We start from the raw sequence: 21,353 nt of genomic DNA, 5'->3' as shown, positions 1-21,353 counted from the left end.
TGCATAGCAAGTCTCCATTCCTTAGACTTAGTTGCCTCATGGTAAGATGTTGGTTCAAGCAATGCAACATTTCATCTGCCATAAATCTCAACAAGAGGTCTGGTTCCCCTGACTGAAATTTCTTCTTCTGTTTCAAAATCTGCCCCATCAGTTTGTTCAGCAGTTTGTTCTCTTTGCTGTGGCTGTGGATCTACCTGAATTTTCTTCTCTTCCCAATTCCACACTGACCTCTCATCAACCTTTACATCACTTGAAACAACAACCTTTCTTGACTCTAGAATGAAGATCCTGTAAGCCTTGGATTGGAGGCTGTAACCTACCAGAATTCCAGCCCTTGCTTTGTCATCCAATTTTGACCTTTTGATGGCTGGTATGAGTACATAACATATACTCCCAAATACTCTTAGATGATCCACTTGAGGCTTAACTCCATACCATGCTTCAAATGGAGTTTGATCCTTTAAAGCTTTGGTTGGAAGCCTATTCAGCAAATGCACACTTGTATTGACAGATTCAGCCCATAATTTCTTTGGCAATTCCTTCTCAGTTAGCAAACACCTGGACATCTCCATTACTATCCTATTCTTTCTCTCACTCACTCTATTTTGTTGGGGAGTGTAGGGACAACTAAACTGATGCCATATTCCAGCCTCCCTACAAGTTGATTCAAACTCATTTGAGGTGTATTCACCTCCATTGTCACTTCTCACAGCCTTGATCATTACCCCAACTTGGTTTTCAACTTCAGCTTTGAACCTCCTAAACACAGCAGCCACTTCTCCCTTTTGCTTTAGGAAGTACACCCAAGTCATTCTTGTATGATCATCAATGAACAAGATGAAGAATCTGGATCCATTTAGAGATGTGGTCTGCATTGGTCCACACACATCAGTGTGCACCAATTGGAGCATTCTAGTAGCTCTCCAGGTCTGATTTGTAGGAAAGGCTGGTCTGCTAAGCTTCCCTATTTGGCATACTCTACAAAGACTCTTTTTCTCTTCTATTTCGGGTAAGGTGTGTACCATCCCTTTAAGCTTCATTAGCTTAAGTCCAGCATAATGGTAATGGCCATATCTTTTATGCCATAGATTTGTATCATCTGAGGTTACTGTCATAGCATGAAACTCTGGTTTTTTGAGTTCAACCGGGAAGCTTTTCCCAACCATTTTCACATGCATCATCTCCTTTCCCTCATCATCTAATATAGTGCAGGTTTTATTTTCAAAATGCAGAATGTAATTTCTTTCAAGCATTTGTCCTACACTAAGCAGATTTTGGTTGATTTCAAGAACAAATAACACATTGAAAATGATCTTTGAACCTGTCATGGTTTGCACAGCCACATCTCCTCTGCCTTTAACTTTCACAAGTTCACCATTTCCCACCTTTACACTTGACTGGTATGCTTGATCCAACTGCACAAAATTCTTCAGATCAGGCGTCATGTGGTTTGTACATCCACTATCAATCAGCCAAGTTCCAGCATTGAACTGAACAGCATAGCAAGATGCCACAAAAAGCTGCTCAGATTCAGAATTCTGCTGCAAATCTTCAGCAGTCTGTGCTTGTTGTGCAGGTTGCTGTTGTTTGTTTTTGCAGACCTTTTCAATGTGGCCTAGTTGCTTGTATGCCCTGCATTGAACATTTGGTCTGAACCAGCACTTGTACTCAACATGGTTCTTCTTCTTGCAGTGGGAACATGGTGCAAAAACCTTGAAACCTGCTGGTTTGTTCCACTGCTTGTTTGCTCTCTCCTTTCCTCTTTTCTCTCCTCCAAACTTCTTGTTTCTCCCTGAGTTGGCTTGCTTTTCTGCTGGACAAACAATGCAGCTTCACTACTGTCTTCTTGCCTCAATTTTCTTCTTTGCTCTTGGGCTTGAAGAGCATGAATAAGTTCGGTTAAGGTGATTTGAGACAAGTCTTTGGAATCCTCCAAAGAAGAAATCTTTGATTCAAACCTCTCGGGTAGGCTTACTAACACCTTTTCAACAATTCTTTTATCACTTATCTCTTCCCCTAACAACCTTATCTTGTTAACCACATTCATTAATCTATCTACATACTCTTGAACCACTTCAGCCTCTTGCATTTTCAATGTCTGAAACTCTCTCCTTAGGTTCAAGACTTGCATGTTTCTGGTTTGGGTGCTTCCTCCAAATTCTTCCTTAAGCTTGTCCCAAGCTTCCTTTGCTGTCTCACAAGCCATTATCCTTGTGAAAACTTGATCGGTGACTGCAGCATGTAAATGGGACAGGGCTCTTGGAGCTTTTGCAGTCTCCTTTTCATGGAGTCTTATATGGTTCAGGGTTAGGTTTGGTCCCAACTGTGGTGGCTGTTTCTCTTCATCTACATACTACCATAAACTCTGACCTCTCAAGTAGGCCTTCATCTTAACAGCCCACATATGGTACTGTTCCCTATTGAAGGTTGGAGGCAAAAGTGAGGCTGAACTTGTTGCCATGAAGTCTATCTTTGGTGAGATAAGGACTGACAGAGAGTGTGCAAAGATGGAGGTTTTGCAGGGTCCTTAAGATCAAGATGGAGCTCTGATACCACTTGTTGGTTTTATGAGCATGAATGTGGTCTTACGGGAGAGAAAAGGGTGATAAACAAGAAGGGAAAAGAGTTGTAATATTGCATTACATTGAACTGAAAAATTACAGCAGACATATATACATGACAGACACTATTGCACCTAACCATAAAACATATTTTAGTCCAAAATGGCATCCTAACCACACAAACTTAGCAACTTTGATTACATCACATTAATTTGATACAAAGTTGACAACCTAAATACATGCTGAACTCACCAAAATACATCACTTTAGCATGCCTACAGAACAGCTACGTGAACTGCTCCAGACCAGATTTTCAAACTTCAGCCTTTTTCTTTTGCCGCCAGAACAGCTCCAGTTTAATCCAAAATAATGCTTCAAGCAAAATATCACTTCTTTGAACATGAACGACTTAGGGCTTTTTGAAGCAGAGGAGGACAAGTTTGGACATTTTGAAGCAACAGAGGACAACTTAGGGCATTGTGAAGCATAGAAGGACAACTTAGGACATTGTGAAGCAGAGGAGGACAACTTAGGATCTTTTGAAGCAGAGAAGGGAAACTTAGGGCATTGTGAAGCAGAGAAGGACAACTTAGGACATTGTGAAGCAGAGGAGGACAACTTAGGATCTTTTGAAGCAGAGAAGGAAAACTTAGGGCATTGTGAAGCAGAGGAGGACAACTTAGGGAATTCTGAAGCAGAGGAGAAAAACTTAAGGCATTTTGAAGTGGAGGAGAGCTTAGGGAATTCTGGAGCAGAGAAGGACAACTTAGGGCATTCTGAATTAGAAGCTTTAAAGGTGGTTAAAGCAGAGAGATTGAAATGGTAATACCATCATCCAGTGTACATTTGAGACGTTTAATGGAGCTAAATTTGACCGACTATTGTATCAAGAAATTACCCGACGATCTTGGTCAGTTATCCTCATTAGAAAGTTTACTTCTTGGCAGAAACCTTTTTGAGAGCATTCCAACAAGCATCATAAACCTTTCTAAGTTATCTTATCTTGACTTAAGCTTTTGTGAGAGACTTAAATCCTTACCAAAACTTCCTCATGAATTAGAAAGTATTGATGCACACAATTGTACATCATTGGAACAATTACCAAAACCTCATCTTTTATGCGATTTGCGATGCTTGGATGCACACGGTTGGACAACACGGAAAGCATCATCAAGTTTATCAACAAGATACCCCGAAAATATCTTGAGAAACGTGACAGTTAACTTTAGCAATTGCTACAGAATGGATCAAAATGTACTCGAAGAAATTGCAAAAGATGCTATCTGGAAATCCAGCCCGACATCATCAAGTCAATGTGGATCCCCTTTCGCTTTGAGGTCTTACTCTTTCTTGCTCATTCATGTGATGTGAATTTCTTTTAAAAAAAAAAGGAAGTGTTACGTTAAAGTTAAAAGAAATGTTAGAAATACTCTCTCTTTTTTCCACTCCTATTCTCAGTCTTTCAAAGTTTTAACGATGTTACAAGTAACATCTTTTTTTTTTTTTGGATATAGAAATTTCTTTTACAACAGAGTGCTTGTATCTGTTTTTCTGGAATTGAAATTCCCAATTCGTTCAAATCTCAAAGTGAGGGATCTTCTGTAACTCGCTCACAGCGAGGAGCTTCGTGCCGTTGTGAAATTTGTGGTTTTGCTATGTGCGCTATTGTAGAGTTTCGAAACTATCATAATGAGGGGCAAGGTTTGGTGATTGGCTATGACTACGAGTTCAAAAATAATAATTGGACTAAAGTAATGCACCGTGGTACTTTAAGGGGTTGGGACTATGGCACTGGACCTGAATTTGTGGACTCGCATCACGTTTTCCTGGGTTTTGATACTCGTCCAAAGTTCCAAACAAGAATGTCTGACTTCAAAACTTGTACCATCAAATTTTATGTTGAGGATTTAAATGCCAAACGCATAGGTTTTTGCAACGTGAAGAAGTGTGGGGCTAGTTTTATTTATAAATCGGAAGGTTTATGCAACGTGAAACAGTGTAGGGCTCGTTTATTTATGAAGGGAAAAAGGATTCCAGTTGAGAAGGTAAAGAAAGAGAAAAAGAGGGAGAAAAAGAGGGAGAAGGAGAAAGAGGAAACACACAGCAAGAGATTGAAATTTTCGAATTTCTTTAAAGGCGAATCCAGCTCAAGGTAAGTAATAAAACGCCTCATATTATAGTATCTTATATATTATGTCCCTAGATGTTTGGTTAATTTTTAAGACTTAAATTTTTATATTGGTGAGTTCACTATCTCGACCCAGTACATCATTTTGTTATTTAAGTCTTATGCTTCTAAATGTGTTTCTTTTGGGTCTTGGTTGTGCGTTTGTGGTCAGTTTACTATGTTCTGGCTTGCAATTTGGTCCATAGATAGGGAAAATATTTTTAACTTCTATCATACTACTGGAATTCATATGTCTACAGATTCATATGTCTCCTTCAATGCACATTTACTTTCTTATTGTTGAAAAACGTCTCTTATATTCCATGATGACGAGGAATGTCTTTGTAGGCGAAATTTTCTCCATATTAGTAGACTCATCAAAGTTTAATTCAGTCATCAAGCCTAGCTAATGGACAATGAATCTTATGCATCAATCATACACCTTAAACCACATCTCTTTTGGCAATACATCTGCCTTCAAAACCTTCTTCCGCAACAGAATGGGCTAGAGCTCACAATTTTTTTAGTGCTGCATAAAGAAATTATGAGTATAATTTTTAGTTAAATAAACCATGTTTATTACCAACAGTTACTGAAAGCAATGAAGGTGCAAAAATAGCTGTAGTTTGAAGACGGATTGAAGTTGAAGAAAAGGGATGAAGAGTGGAACAATGCAAAGTTTCAAAAATCAGTTGAAAAGTGGTTATCGCCTATCTGAACAGAACCAGTGACGGAAGCTGTTAAAAGTCGATTGTATATATCTAACGGAATTGTTCGTTGCCATCAGTTTGTCTTAACAAAACTCTGCGCTTTGATCAAGAAAATACGCACAGATTGCAGCAAAAGAACTAGTTGTTAGTTAATGAAAATCAGTTTGATTTCAGCTGAATTTCTTTATTAAATCTCTCTGTTTAAAAAAAAAAAAAATTCACTCTTCCGCAACTATGTCTACGTTGTCCATCTGTTTTTATGCTTTTGATTTTCTAACAATCTTTAGGTATTCATAGACTCTTAACGGTTAACTCCAGTTACGTCAGTTTTCTTAAACCATTTAGTTTGTTGATTACATCAATTTTTCTAAATATACTAGGATTAGAAATTTCCTTTTATTCTAAGCCATATCTTCTTTTTATACTAGGATCACAAATTATTTTTCTAACAAGCATCTATCTACTTCAGATATTTTATTTCATCTATCTTAACCCTTAATTTGATTTGCTTCTCTAAACATAAATACATATACAACAATTTTTTATTGAGCTGGAATATGGGTGATATGATATACAATGGACATTCTCTAACTCTCCTGTATATTCACTTTTTTTTCGCCGTTATTTTATTTTATTTTTCATGCTTATGATGGATTTCTTCTGAATGATTATCTTAAGGGTCTGATAATAGATTCTCTATGCACAAGAAGACAAAATAAAGTATAATTTTTGATTCAATGATATCTTAAATTTTTTGTATTTTAGTGTTCTTAAAACAACCTATATATGATTTGACGGCGACGAAGATGATCATGAAGAAAAGATTAAAGATATACTATTCTTAATGAAACTTTAATAGACAATGAGAATTTTTTGTTATAAAATTTCCAAGTTTATTTATATATTCTGTTTTATGATGGATGTTAATTAAGTCTCTTTCTGCATATGGATGTTATATGCTGAATTATGTTCAATAATCAATTGATTACTAGTTTGCATGAAATTATTTAGCCTAATGATATATTGAATATTTCAGTTAGTATTTGATGAAGTTGAAATCCAAGACAGTTATTTCTTCAAGCATTTGTTCCTGGAATATTTGTCCTGAAGTTTTATACTTTGTTATGACTTTTTATCAAAACATGATCCTTATCATTTACCTGTCAACAAAGGGAAAGAAGGCCGTATATTAGCTTAGCTTAATGTCAGCTTATGTTACAGAGCTTATATTGTTTCAATAATTTTCTCTGATTTACATATCAACTTTAGTTATCTGGAAATCAGAGTTGATCATTATTCTTTTTAACCTAATTAAAAACTCTTGGAATTTTGACGTAGGAAGAATGTTTAGAACATACATTGCGGTGTTGTGGATATGATGAATTGTTGGTCCAAAGATTGCTGTGGAAAAGAATCAGCTTTTATCAAACTATTACATTTTTTTATGAAAGTTAGGTTTAATGTGATTCTTTTAATAGACAAATCAAGCTGAAGTCTTTGAATCGAGAATTGTTTAGTTTTGGAAGAGATTGAATTTGTTTAGTTTTGGAAGAGTTCGGCCTGTGAGATCTGATCTTTGTTATTTGCGCTTGAAATGATGCCACTTAATCAGGTTACATTCTGTCTGCTCAGGTGGACTCTTTGCTCATGCTGTATGAACTTGAACCTTTGTTGAAATTTCTCTTTCAAAAATGCTATCATATTCGTATCTTAATGATATCAAATTTACCAATTTTATTCATTTTGTTATTTTTCACAATCAATTTCAATTTGAATGTTTTCATTTAAAAATCTTATTTTGCTTTGTCCTAAATTGTAATTTTATTCATGAATAAATTAATAAGAAAATACTCAAAACGGGCTAGGCCATCTTTCTAGCCCATTAACATAAAAAATTAAAAAGCATAAGAGAAATAATTAAAAAGAAAAGGAAGGTAATGGAACTTTTGATTAAAGGCTTGGAAAAGGGATCATCAAGCCGGACATATTGATATTGATTCATAGCAATGATAGCATCTCCCAACTTAAAAAAATTTGATCTGATAAATAATTGACAAAGTTATTATAAATTAACACAGAAAAGAAAAGAATTGGACGAATATACCCTTATTCATAAATCACATGACAAAATAACTTGTAAAAATATACCTGAGACAACTCTAGGAATTCATATATTTTATGAGACGACTAACGGGCATAATAAAATAAAATCATTTAATTCTTCTGAATTCTGGAGGCAATATTTTCTTAGATTACAATTTCAGATGCTAAGAACAACTTTTAAAGTCCCTTAATTTAATAATATGAGATATTGAAAACAAAACGAAGCAAAAGAAATTCAAAGGGAAACATATTTTACTAGTGGGAGTGAGTCGGCATAATTAAGATACACTTTTTTTTATTTTTAAAAAAAGTAATGAGGAAAGCATAATCATTTTTATACTTTGTTCTTTCCTCTCTACCCTCATCATATTTTTTCTATAAAAAAGTTTAACCATAAACCTACTGTAATTTATCCTATATTATCTTTCAAAAAGTTTGCTAAAGGAGACAGGAAAAGCAAAATAAAGAGAGCAATTTTTCGAAAAAGCATTGCTATGAATTTCAAAAAGCTTAGAGACAAAGACTTGCTTTATGAAACGTTATAAAGAAGCCAAATGAGTTGCTAAGTGTCTTGCACGGTTAAGTTATATTTATAATAAAAAATAATGAATTTGATTAAAGGTAGTTATATCCTTTTCTTTTTCAACTTAATTCTTTCTACCCAAAATTATTTTTGAAACATTTTAAAAGTATTTAATTATAATTAAATAATGACTACTATTTTTTAATAATTCAAATCAACACCTATGTTATGCCTGGAAAATCAAGGGCTGACGTGGAAAATCACGTGATGGAGTGTGACCTACTCCCGTCAGAACGGTAAGCGCTCCAACTCGGTGTTTCATGCTAGAACAAAGCACATCGAAATTGATGTGCATTATGTGAGGGAGCTGGCTGCTGAAAAAAGATTGTCAATCCAGTATGTGCCTTCAGAATATCAAGTTGCTGATGTTCTGACCAAGGCACTTACAGCACATAAGTTTCACATTCTTAAAGAGAAACTGACTGTATTGCCTTCCCTACCTGAAGAAGAGTTACAGAGCTAATGGATTGGTTAAGACTGCCGTGTAACTGGTGAATTGAGCTATTATGAGGTGCCTTTTTCTGGTTTTGTAGTGTAAAAACAGATTGGAGTTTTGGTATGTGTAGTGAAGTTTTGTTTAAAGGGAGATATTGAGAAGAATGTGTAATGTGGACTGTTATTGGTTGTTTTGGTAAGTGTAGTGGAGTTTTGTTTAAGGGGAGATGTTGAGAAGAATGTGTAATGTGGATTGTTATTGGTTATTTTGGTAAGTGTAGTAGAGTTTTGTTTAAGGGGAGATTTTGAGAAGAATTTGTATAAAGGGATCTGTTTAAGTTTGCAATTTAGTCAAAATTGGGTGTATTTTGTAATTTTTACAAACAGCTAATACGCTGCGTTTTTGTATTAAGGGCAGTATAAATTAGCCTGCCCTGTTTCTGTTTTGTCAGTTAGTAAAATCAAGATTCCAGAAACAGTTTTCACTTTGCTCTTTTGCTCGTTCTTGCTTTGATCTTTCTTGTTCTTCGTTTCTTCAATAAGTCTAAAATTCTTCAGGTGATAATACTTTTTATAATCTTGAGATGCGTGGTTTCCTAAGATAGTTTATTGATTTCCCTGAGATGGCATACTGTTCTTCTTCTCATGCTTCTCCGTCTTTTACTTCTTGTTTTTCGTCAGCTCAAGTAACAAAGAAGTATGATGTTTTCATTAGTTTCAGAGGTGAGGACACCCGCAACAACTTTACGAGCTTTTTGTATGGAGCTTTATACAAGTCAAATATCACTGTTTTCATTGATAACGAACTGAATAGAGGAGATGAAATTTCACCATCTCTTATGAATGCAATTGAAGAATCAAATATTTCGGTTATCATTTTCTCAGAAGGCTATGCCTCTTCAAGTTGGTGTCTCAAAGAACTTGTGAAGATTCTTGAATGCAAGAAAACATACAATCAAATAGTTTTACCAGTTTTCTATCACATAGATCCATCACATGTGAGGAATCAAACTGGAACTTTTGGGCATGGATTTGCTACCCTTGTAAAACATTTTAAAGATAAGGAGCTAACTGATAGATGGAGGAATGCTTTAACAGAAGCAGCCAATCTATCTGGCTACACCGCAACTTACTCAACGTAGGTTCTACTAATCCTTTTCAATACTTACACTTTAGATGAAGTTATCTTTCATTGACTTATGTATATTTATTACTATTTGTTTTTCATATTTGTTAGGTCTGAATGTGATCTTTTAGAGAAAATTGTCAGTGATCTTTGGGATATATTGAATTACTTGTCCCCAGCTAATAACAAGGACTTGGTTGGAATACAACTAATAATCAATTACATAATGAGATTTTTAATACGCCTCTATGATTTGAGAAATGTTCATACACTAGGAATTTGGGGAATGGGCGGTATAGGCAAGACAACTGTCGCAGAAGCTATTTTCAACAAAATTAGAATTCAATTTGAAGCTTCTTACTTTGCTTTAAATGTTAGGGAGAAATCAAGGAGTCAAAATAAATTAGCTCTTTTGCGAAACGAACTTCTTTCTACAATATTACAAGATCGACATTCCAATATAGATTTCACCATCACAAAAAGAAGGCTTGGTTGTAGAAGAGTTCTCCTTGTGTTTGATGATGTTACATGTTTAAGTCAAATAGAATTTTTACTTGGAGATCTTAACAGCTTGGGTCCAGGAAGTCAAGTTATTATCACATCAAGGAATAAACAAGTTCTTAAAAATTGTGGAGTGCATGAACATAATATATACAAGATTGGAGGATTATTTCATTGTGAAGCTCTTCGGCTTTTTAGTCGGTATGCTTTTCGACAAAATTATCCAAAAATAGATTATGATGAGCTGTCAAACAGAGTTGTGAATTATGCTAAAGGTGTTCCTCTAGCTTTGAAAGTATTGGGTTCCTCTTTACTTGACAAGTCAAAAGAAGTATGGGAAAGTGCAATAAATAAGCTAGAAATAATTCCACATGAGGATATTCAAAAGGTGCTGAAAATAAGTTACGATGGACTAAATGATCTTGAGAAAAATATATTTCTAGACATTGCATGTTTCCTTAGATTGGAGAATAGAGGCTTTGTGATAGAATTCCTTAATGCATGTGACTTCTACGCAGAAATCGGAATAAGTGTTCTCATTGACAAATGTCTCGTAGCTATATCACATGACAATAAGATAACAACGCATTATTTGCTTCAAGAAATGGGTTGGGAAATTGTCCGACAAGAATCTACGAAAGATCCTGGTGAACGTAGTCGTCTATGGCATCATGAAGATATATGTAGTGTACTCGAAGAAAATACGGTAAGAGCAAAGGCAATTTCAAATATTTTATTCTTAATTTATACATGTGATGAGATTCAATAAAATGTCATCTTTGAGAATTTTTAGTTTATACTTGACTTTCTGCTTTAGCTTAGGTGATATATGTTTAGGTAAGTTTGCTGCAAATATGTTTTATATATATAATTAATTAATTTGAAAACATGTTGGAAAATATATCATTTTTAAGTGAGTTATTATTTGTTGGTTTTCAGGGGACTAAAGCAATTGAAGCCATATGTTTGGACATGTCTAAAGAAGTAGATATCAAACACTTACAACCTTCTGCTTTAGCAATGATGCGTAAACTGAGATTCTTTAAACTACATAACCCAAACTATGAAGAAAACTATATTAATAAGGTATTTGTTTCCGGAGGCCTTAATTCCGTTTCCTCTGAGTTAAGGTACCTTTGTTGGCATGGATGCCCATTAAAGTCATTGCAATCAAATTTTGGTCTAAAGAACCTTGTTGCTCTTGACATGCCTCATAGCAATATTGAGCAACTATGGACTAGTGTTCAGGTAAATGTTGATTTTATATATGGTTTGATATTTGTGTTGTAACTCTTCAATATTATAATTGGTGTTGGTGCTAACTTATTTTCTTTCTTACAGCTTATTAAGTTGAAACATATTGACCTTAGTTACTCCAAGTATCTAAGACGAATCTCAGATCTCTTCTTAACCCCAAATCTCGAGACTTTGATTCTTGAAGGTTGTACAAGTTTGTTTGAGATTTCTTCATCTCTTCAATGCCTTGATAAGCTTGCTATCTTAAATCTAAGGTACTGCAGAAGTCTTCATAGTCTTCCAACTGGTATTCGTTTAAAATCTCTGAGAAAAGTCATGCTTTCTAAATGCTCAAATCTCAAGACCTTTCCAGAAATCTCATGTGCTATAGAAGAGTTATTTTTAGATGACACTCTAATAGAAGAGTTTTCATCATCAATACAAAATCTTTCGAGGTTAGTTATATTGGATCTTAACAAATGTTTCATGCTTGAGAGTCTCCCGAGCAATATTTGTTTGTTAAAATCTCTTGAACATCTAAATCTCTCGCAATGTTTGAAACTTGTGGGATTGCCTGAGAACTTAGGCAATTTGGAAGCTTTGAAGGTACTTAAAGCAGAAAGTTTTGCAAAAACTGAAGTACCAGCATCCATTGTAAATTTGCACTTTTTGGTGGAACTGAATCTAACTAACTGTTGTATCGAGGAGTTACCGGAAAATCTTGGTCAGTTATCCGCTCTCGAAGTTCTAATTATTGCTAGAAACAATTTTGAGAGTGTACCAACAAGCATCATGGACCTTTCAAAGTTATTTTATCTTGACTTAAGCTATTGCAAGAGGCTTCAATCCTTACCACAACTTCCCCGTAATTTACGGAGTATAGATGCGCACAGGTGCACATCATTGGAATTATCATCGTCTCTATCAATTCTATTCAACAGAGATATTTCTCCAAGCGCTAGAGTTAACTTCAGTAATTGTTTCAAACTGGTGTGTCAAAATGAATTCAATGACACTGTGAAAGATGCTCTACAGAGAATTGATATTATGAGAAGGGTATGTTGAAAGATTAAACGATCTCTCTCACTTTGCTTAATTAATATGATCATCTTAACATTCAATTTCTTTGCTAATAGTACAGGAGATTAACTCCAGGCTTTTTTTTTTTTTTTTTTTTTTTTTTTTTTTTGGCTTTTACAGAGTTTTTTCCCGAGAAAAAGTGCTTGCATCTGTTTCCCTGGAAGGGAAATTCCAGGATGGTTTATCTTACAGAGTACAAGTTCTTCTATAACTCTGGAGCTCTCAGAATATGCTTCCTCTTGTGACTCATCTAGTCTTATTATGTGCGCTATTGTTGAGTTCCGAAATTTTCGTAATGAAGGTCAAGGTTTGGTAGTTGGCTTTGATTGCATTCTTACGAGTGGAGTTGAAGATGGTACTGTGCCACTGCCATCTGCTCATCTACTGGGACAGTGCCATGGCACTTTAAGGGGTTGGGACTATCGTACTAGACCCGATTGTATTGTCTCTGATCATGTATTTTTGGGATATGATTTTCCCATAAAGTTCCCTGGTTCTCTGTTGTATGAGATTCAGCATCACGGATATTGTAAGATGACCATCCAATTTTATATTGAGAATTTAAGTACCTATGAAAACGTAAATTGTTGCAAAGTGACAAAGTGCGGAGTGTGGAGTCCACACTTACGGTTGATGAGAAAAAATAAAGAGGAACCACCGTCGAAGAGATTGAGATTTTCAGCCGGAGGTGAATCAAAGTCGAGGTAATTATACTATATCTTTTTATCTTTCATTTCGGCTAAAGGTAAAGAAGGTAATCTTGGTAGAACTGATTTTGCTTGGTGAATAAATTGTCTCTATTTGTTGCAGCTTCATGGGATGGGAGAAGTCTATGCTTTAACGATATCGGTAAGTTGATCGAATAAAATCATGTTATTGTACACATGTGAACACATGATGTGATATGTCTTCTGTACTATAAACTATCTCCTATATCTTGCTGGTCTTGGTACGTCGCTCCACGCTATTCTTTTTTCGCAAAATATGAAGACTGTTTCTTATCGATTTTCATAATTGAAGTTCACAAATTGTTATTGATATTTTCATTCTTTATGGACAATGATTTATTATACTTTTAGTATTATAAAATAAAATTTACTATTTCTTTAATCTTTTGTTCCTCGAATATTTTGTCTGAGTGGCAGGGCCTGGTAACAAAGTTGTTGGCCAGAAATATCAGTTGCAATCTTCTCTGTTTTGACTGGGTATTCTTGTTCCGAAATATCAGTTGCAATCTTCTCTGTTTTGACTGGACACTCTTGTTCCCTTGGCTGCTGATGTGTCGTTAGGAGCAGGTTCTGTTTTACCTCCAATACAGAGCATTGCCAACCATGGCAGAACTTCTTCGAGTAGATCAATGGGCATATGGACGGTGGGTTCCAGTGACGATTAATGGTGGTTTTTGGCGGTGAGATTGGTGGGTTAGATTGGTTTCAAGTGTTAAGGATATTCGTCAAAGTAGCCTCAATCATATATGTTCCACCAATCAATCATGTACTTTTTTTGGGATTCGCCAAGATCAACCATTGCTTTTGTTTTCACTTCTGCTAAAGGTTGTGCAAAACTTACCATTTCCTCCAAGTCGTTTAATCTTTCCAATGTTTTTCCTTTTTTTTTTTAAAAAAAAAAAAAAAAATATCATCTCTGTTTCTCAATTTTGTTACACCAATAATGTCTCAACTGATTTTTCCTTTGCATTCTCCTTTTTGGTGAAGAATCAGGTCATGGGGGCACCGATGCTATGAGGCAAGAGCTAATATTGTGTGTATACATGGCCAATGGTTGGTCAACCAAAACAGAAGCGTCCAGCAGCCTATGTTGGTCTTAAAGGTTCTTCCCAAGCATATGGCCAAGCCGCCTGGCCGCCTGGCTTCCAGAATATTGCAACATGTTGTCTCATCTAGCAATCTTTCCATAAAATTTTCTCCATCTTCTAAACTTTATTTTTTAATTTATGCAAGTGTAATAAAGCCCCCAAAAAACCTTTTTCCAATATCAACTCCATCTAATATTAAGTTGATTTGTTGCATACTAATGTTTAGGGTCCAGCTCCAATTAAATCTCTTCTCATGGTTTTGATTATTAAGTTACTTTTCTTAACAAAATATTTGAAGTCAAATTCACTGTGACTGGAGTTCATCTACCAAGACATTGAGTTCTGGAAGCATAACACATCATACTTGCATGACGTTACAAATTTTGTTCTAAATTTATTCTTACGTGGTAATTGGTTCACAAAACAATTATAATAATTATTTATGCTTAACAGTTGAGAAGGGGAATGCATTTTCCATCCTAAGTGGTTACTCATATCTGGCACTTGGGGTTGGGGAGAGAATTTTCTTCTCATTAATTAATCATGGTAGAAGGTGAGATGCTTTATTAACATTCTTTACTGTGAGGGAATATCTGCTGCCAAATTTTATTTTTGAAGTATTTTATCTTTTTCTAGGATATGATTTACTAGAAAGTTTTACAACTGACACAGGTTTTCAACTGCAGATTGTTTTGGATTTCTACAAGAAACTGAAACCAGAATGAAGAAGATTTTTTATTAACCATCATTGCATAAATGTTCCCATTATATATTGTTTGAAAATGTTCAAATCAAACAGTTTGCTCCATCGTTGAAGGCTACATTACATAAAGAAATGAGATGGTAATGATCTGTGATCACATTCAGCTACCGGGACCTTCTTATCCTATGACAATACAAGTCATTTCTTTCCTAGTATCTGTTTCTTAGTCGAACCTCACAGACATTGGACTTCTTACAAAGTAGTTAGCCGAAACCCATTTTATATATCCTTAAGCATATTCACTAACTTTGTGACCTGAACCAGGATGACTGAATGTGACCGAGTATGTTGCCTTCGGGTTGACATTTGAGAAGTGAAGTCCCTTTGGCTTCACACTCACATCAACACTTTTTGGTGGAGTAACCGAGACAAAATAAGATGAATTTGGCTGACCAACATTTGTTACTGTCCTTGTGAAGGTCTGAGCCGATCCCAAGGTGACACAGAAAGAAGGGAAAGCTTAGCTGCCCCTCGGTTATGATTCGCATATGAGAACACATTACTGGTCTATGCACAATTAAGCTGACTTCCTCCTCGTTGTAATCCAGACCGCACAGTATGGATATAATCATTTGGTTTGATATCATAGACCAATCCTGGGTCATTTGTCCTCGATGGATTAACATGCCCTGCACCAGTTACGAAGATATCCGTAGGTTGAGGTCTTTCATCGAGAATGGTTTTACCTTCAATATTAAGGAGATCAGTGGTAGTCATTATAGCAGACTTAATGGCAGCTAGCGACCAGCAGGGATGAGAGCTCCTAAGCAAGGCTGCAATACCACTAAGGTAAGGACATGATTTTGATGTGCCAGACTCCATGTTAAAAGTTGTTTTTGATTTTGTATTGTCGTGGAGAGGGAAATGCCATGCAGCTAGAATCTCACCCCAGGACCAATATAATGTCTGGTTACAGAATACCTGGCCTGGCCAAGTTGGGACCTCTTGAGGAGAAGGAAGCAACAGCAGGAGATAGGGGTCTCCTATTACTGTTCCTTTAAATAAGATTGTTGCCATGGGTGTTGCTGTTACATTTATGTAAGATTTGATCTTAAGCCCAGCAACATGGCTAACGTGTGCTGCAGGCAAAACGTGGGCATCAGCTGCAATAGAAAAGGCATTATGTTCATCATTCATGTGAATCATGGCAAAACCACCAGCAAGTTTCACTTCTTTCCCTTTAGCAGTTCTATCAATATTCCCTCCTCTTTCACACAAGACTATTGGGGGTGGGGGGGGAGGTGGGTGGGTGTTGTGGCGGGGGCGCGAGGCTTCATTAGAAAGTGTGCCGTTGGAAGGGCCTGAATTTCCGGCTGCACAGCTTACGAATATTCCCTTTGAATTGCTGCAAATGAGCTTACTGCCACGTTGTCATTAGAAAATAGTGCTGAATTGATTCAGCTATTGAAGATGGCGTTGATGTACCCTGAATCTAACCCCGCAAGTACATCATGTTAGATTAAAACGCGGAAATTCAACTTTTTTTTGGGGGGGGGCCGGTAAACCGGGGTAATTTCCGTTCATCAGTAAATAAAAAAAATAATATAAACAAAAATAATGGACGATCGTCCCTAAATAAGGACGGAACGGATGTCCACATATAATAGATGCCGTTCAATCTTTAAATAATAAATTTTTTATAAATAAAATTAATGGACAGACGCCCGTCCATTATTGTTTCTTTTTGGTTCATGTCAACTTCTGTCTGCTTGTATGTTTCTTTTTAAGCTTTGCTCCACCCTGATACAAGGTAATTATTAATCTGTTGTTTGTGTTGCAGATCTGAGGATGAGGAGCATAAAACAGAACCTACAAAGGTTGATTCTCAAGAAAATGGGGTTACCACCTCTTTAGAAGAGGTTTCTCGGAATCACTCCAATGGTAGACCTGAGATCTTGAGAGAAGGCTCTGAAGCTCCAGAAGAGAAATTTTTACCCGAGGGTTCACAAGGTAGCTTAGAAAGTGGAAAAAATGTGAGCAGTGGTAATGTTGACTTCAATGAGGATGGAGGAGAAACAACGATGGAGAAGGCAGTAGAAAAGCAAGCGCAACTGATTGGAAAATATGAAGAAATGGAAAAGGCTCAAAGAGAATGGGAAGAGAGGTTTAGAGAAAATAACAACAGTACACCGGTATGCTTTTTTAGAACCTATGTGATTTTTAGCCAGTTAAATGCTCTCTCTTTTAACTGATAGCAAACAACCATTTGCTGTGTGTTAAAACTTAAAAAATAAAGAAAGAAGATGTGTTATTGGTGAAGCGGTGATTATCGCATTAGAAATAATATTCTGCCATGGAAAAAAAGTGAACCAGGTGCCATAAAAATAAAGGAACAGGTGTTATTAAATAGAGAAATGGACAGGCGTCCGCCCGTTATTTTTTTTTTTAAATTTAAACAATAGATGGACGTCAATCTAATATGGACGTTCGTTCATTCAGTAGGGATGTCACATTCATGATTTTTTTTTAAATTTTTTTTGTTTAAATTATGAACAAGCATCTATTATATGTGGACGGGAGTCTATTTAAAATGAACGATCGTCCAATAACAACGAATGGTCGTCCATATTTGATGGATGACCGTTCATTCGCAGAATATTTATTAATGTGATACATGACTCATCTGATTCAGTGAATACATCATTCGGTGTAAAACGTCGGTGTCCATAACATTTTATAATAAAAAAATCACAACCTTCCCTCAAAAGAACCTTGGACAGGCTCAAGCATCAAACAAAGCAAACAAAGGCCAGAAATTAAAGGATAACAAAATCGTTTACAAGATAAGCCCAATGGAAAGAAGGCCCAGGAAACTAAACAAAACGAAGCTATACAAACTATCCAAAAGAAAATTAGGCTGCAAGCCCAAAAGCCTAACAAAGAACTCGTCACTGGCCCAGGCTTTTCATGCTTAGGATCGCAGCCGAGAACTATTCTACACCCGTGACTTCTATGATCAAAATTAGAACTCCAGTTCTATCTTCTAAAGATCCTATCAAAAATAGCTTGACAATTATTACGAGCAACTCTCGATTCAAGGATAGCACTTTCTTCATAAACTAAGAAGAAGTTAATTTGGAGATTGTGTCGCCCCCCGTGGTGGTGGGCAGAATCGAAACTGGGCGGAAGTGGCTTCTGACCTACCCCCAAAGAACTAAATTAGCGATGAAATTTTATGAACCGTCCAAGGACTCAGATGGGGCGACGATCATTAATCCGCCATTACCGGTGGCTTTTTAGGGAACAAGACAATGGCTAAACTGCTTGGTTGGCCCATTCATCGATAAAAAGCTCCCCTTCCACATGGTTCAAATGCTTGTGGTATCAATGAGGTGATGTTGACCAAAAGATTTTTTTTTTTTTTTTTTTTTATTCTAATAATCAATGGGATTTGTATTTCTAAAACAAATATCTATATGATAAACTTTATTAAAATGTGCAGATGATATGGTGTGCCCCATATACATAGAATATACTCTCTTCTGCAATTACTTGACATGCATAATGCATTTGATCTCTATAAATAGATATGCCGGCCATTATACTAACACAACTCCAAATCTTTCTCCTCTTCTCTTCTCTTTCAAACTCTCTTTAGTTCAATATGGAGCTCATTTCAACATCATTCAAAATGGATTTCTCATACCTCTTCCTTTGTTATTTGGTTCCTCTTTTTCTCATTCTTGCTTCTGGCATTTGGTCATTGAAAACCAGGCACAAAAATCTGCCACCAGGGAGTTTCGGGTGGCCGCTTATTGGTGAAACTATTGAATTCGGGTCAAAACCAGAGAAGTTTGTTCTTGATAGAATGAACAAATACTCTCCAGATATTTTCAAAACCAATATTCTTGGAGAAAAAATGGCCGTAATCTGCGGTCCGAATGGCCACAAATTTCTCTTCACCAATGAACATACAATCTTCACTCCATTCGTTCCCTATTCCATGCAAAAATTGTTCCTCTCTTCAGCTCCTCGTGACTTGAATTTCAGAGAAACTGTGAAAAACGCAAGAGGAGCTCCAGGGTTCTTGAAACCTGAAGCCCTGGTGAAGTATGTGGGCGAAATGGATTCCATAACTCAACAACAAATGCAAACTTTATGGGAAGGGAAAGATGAAGTGAAGGCATTTTCTCTAGCTAAGTCTCTAACTTTAACTCTTGCCTGTCGTTTTTTCATGGGGACTGAGGATCCTGAGCGTGTTGCCAGGGCGATTTCCAGGTTTGATGATATAAAGGTGGGGATGCATTCTGTTCCTGTGAACTTTCCAGGGACGAATTTTCATAAAGCGTGCAAAGCTGCAGCTGCAGTAAACGAGGAGTTAATAAGCGTAATTTGTGAGAAGAAAGCTGCAATGGGTAGGGGAGAACCGATGCGAGATATTGTATCACATATGATTATGGCTTCAGATGGATCTGGGAAAGGCTCAGAGGTTGAGATAGCAGAAAAAATCTTGGGTTTGCTTGTTGCAGGATATAGCACTGTGGCTTCTGTCATGACTTTCTTCATGAAATATGTTGGAGAGAGGCCTGACATGTACCAGAAAATCCTTGCTGGTGATTAACCTACAACTTATTATATAGTTTTTTTTCTTAAAAAATCTTTTAGTGTTATGCTTACTAACTGAAAAAGTAATCAATTACTGAGAATCTTGAGATCAATATGATTGAAACTATCAAGAGATATATGATAGTTTTAAGGTATTGACTTGATAATATTGTCGACCATTAACAGTCATTGGATATAGTAGTACTATTGAAACTATCATGATAGGTCTAATGATTCTCACTGTTATATATAGTAGTACTATTGGGATAACTCTTTTTTTTTTCCCTTAATGCATATCTAAACCAAATGAAATTCATGATACTTTTATATAGATTATCGGTATGTTCTTTTGCTTCTAACAATTGTTATGCTGGACTTGAATTTATATTAAACTAGAGCAAAAAGAAGTCGCAGCATCTAAGAAGCCTGGGGAGCTCCTAAATTGGGATGATATGCAAAAGATGAAATATTCCTGGAATGTAGTATGTGAAGTGATGAGACTCACACCAACTATTCGAGGAACATTTAGAGAGGTCATGACAGATTTTACTTACGCTGGTTACACCGTTCCCAAAGGATGGAAGGTATATGGATACTTATTTGTTACATTAATTTTGGATATAAATTTTATTGATTGAAATTTTGTCTTTTAATATTTATTAATTTATTATTATTCATATAACATGATCTAAATTTAAAAAATCATTAATATGAGTTAATTTTATTGGATTAATATAAATTGTTTGAAAAACTTAAATTATAAGATTTGAGACTTCGGTTTATAGTCGATGTTTTGACCCATTTTACTAAAAATCCGGGTTACATCCCTGCTCTTGACCATCATGATTTGATAAGAAAAATAATTTTGCAGCTATATTGGACAGTGGATTCAACAAACATGAACCCTAAGTACTTCCCAGATCCAGAAAAGTTTGACCCATCAAGATATGATGAAAATAATAATTTACCTGCCTACGCCTTTACTCCATTTGGAGTTGGTCCTCGATCATGCCCGGCGAAGGAGTATTCTCGAATGGCGATACTCACTTTTATTCACAATGTGGTGAAGAAATTTAAATGGGAGATGGCAATTCCAGATGAAAAAATAACAGGCGACATGATGCCCTCTCCAGAACAAGGACTTCTAATCCGTCTTTATCATCACTAAATCGTTAAAGTTTCCATTAATATATATGTCAATACTACCGTGATGTTATTAGAATAATATTAACGATTGGATTGATACTTGTCGAAAAGACGATCATTAATCCACGTTTAAGATGGTCTGTTTACATCATGAAAATGATATACATATGTTTAGTGCTTTCAATAAACTTGTAATTGATGCTTATCTTGTCTAATGACGTTATAAAAATGATACAAGTGCTTGCCATTATATGTCAAATAATGAACTTGTAATTAATGTTTATCCTGTATTTAATTAATATAACGTGTCAAGTTTGCCCCCGTTGTTTTCTAAAAAATCATTTAACCCTCAGTTTCTTAACTAGTTCCAACCTGGGTACCCAGATCTCGGTTCCAATTTTAATTCTTGGGTCAATTCCAGTTCCTTGAACTGATGGAGTCAGAATTGATGCTAGAATCACACAATACCAAGTCCACCTAATGAGGAACCAGAATCGACCTTGTGTGGGCTAGTTCTGGGTAGGAATCGGAATCGGAACCAGAACCTCGGGTACCAGCTGGTTCTGGTTCTACCCTAAATT

The 21,353-nt window shown here is 36.0% G+C and overlaps 2 protein-coding genes and 1 pseudogene across 2 annotated transcripts; 2 read left to right on the top strand and 1 right to left on the bottom strand.

The window, feature by feature from the left end:
• Positions 1 to 9,182: 9,182 nt before the first annotated feature.
• Positions 9,183 to 12,747, top strand: LOC116136595 (disease resistance-like protein DSC1). Its single transcript, XM_031422267.1, has 5 exons — positions 9,183 to 9,697; positions 9,797 to 10,892; positions 11,126 to 11,434; positions 11,528 to 12,478; positions 12,667 to 12,747. The coding sequence occupies exons 1-5, from the start codon at positions 9,183 to 9,185 to the stop codon at positions 12,745 to 12,747; spliced, it is 2,952 nt and encodes a 983-aa protein (XP_031278127.1).
• A 2,497-nt stretch (positions 12,748 to 15,244) lies between these two features.
• Positions 15,245 to 16,534, bottom strand: LOC116136594 (annotated as a pseudogene).
• Positions 16,535 to 18,645: 2,111 nt separating this feature from the next.
• LOC116136621 (beta-amyrin 28-monooxygenase-like) lies at positions 18,646 to 21,044 on the top strand. Its single transcript, XM_031422292.1, has 3 exons — positions 18,646 to 19,634; positions 20,023 to 20,210; positions 20,498 to 21,044. Exons 1-3 carry the CDS (start codon positions 18,686 to 18,688, stop codon positions 20,792 to 20,794), a joined length of 1,434 nt encoding a protein of 477 aa, XP_031278152.1. The 5' UTR covers positions 18,646 to 18,685; the 3' UTR covers positions 20,795 to 21,044.
• Positions 21,045 to 21,353: the final 309 nt, after the last annotated feature.

This window comes from Pistacia vera, unplaced genomic scaffold (genome assembly GCF_008641045.1).
Source record: "Pistacia vera cultivar Batoury unplaced genomic scaffold, PisVer_v2 Contig317, whole genome shotgun sequence".
Classification (NCBI taxonomy): domain Eukaryota; kingdom Viridiplantae; phylum Streptophyta; class Magnoliopsida; order Sapindales; family Anacardiaceae; genus Pistacia; species Pistacia vera.
Note: the sequence above shows the minus strand (reverse complement) of the source record. Positions and strands in the feature narration are given on the sequence as shown.

Coding starts and splice junctions, on each gene's coding strand:
- LOC116136621 (XM_031422292.1), top strand. CDS start 18,686: ATGGAGCTCATTTCAACATCATTCAAAATGGATTTCTCATACCTCTTC. Junction 19,635..20,022: donor GTACCAGAAAATCCTTGCTG/GTGATTAACCTA, acceptor ATATTAAACTAG/AGCAAAAAGAAGTCGCAGCA. Junction 20,211..20,497: donor CCGTTCCCAAAGGATGGAAG/GTATATGGATAC, acceptor ATAATTTTGCAG/CTATATTGGACAGTGGATTC.
- LOC116136595 (XM_031422267.1), top strand. CDS start 9,183: ATGGCATACTGTTCTTCTTCTCATGCTTCTCCGTCTTTTACTTCTTGT. Junction 9,698..9,796: donor TACACCGCAACTTACTCAAC/GTAGGTTCTACT, acceptor CATATTTGTTAG/GTCTGAATGTGATCTTTTAG. Junction 12,479..12,666: donor GAATTGATATTATGAGAAGG/GTATGTTGAAAG, acceptor TTTCCCTGGAAG/GGAAATTCCAGGATGGTTTA.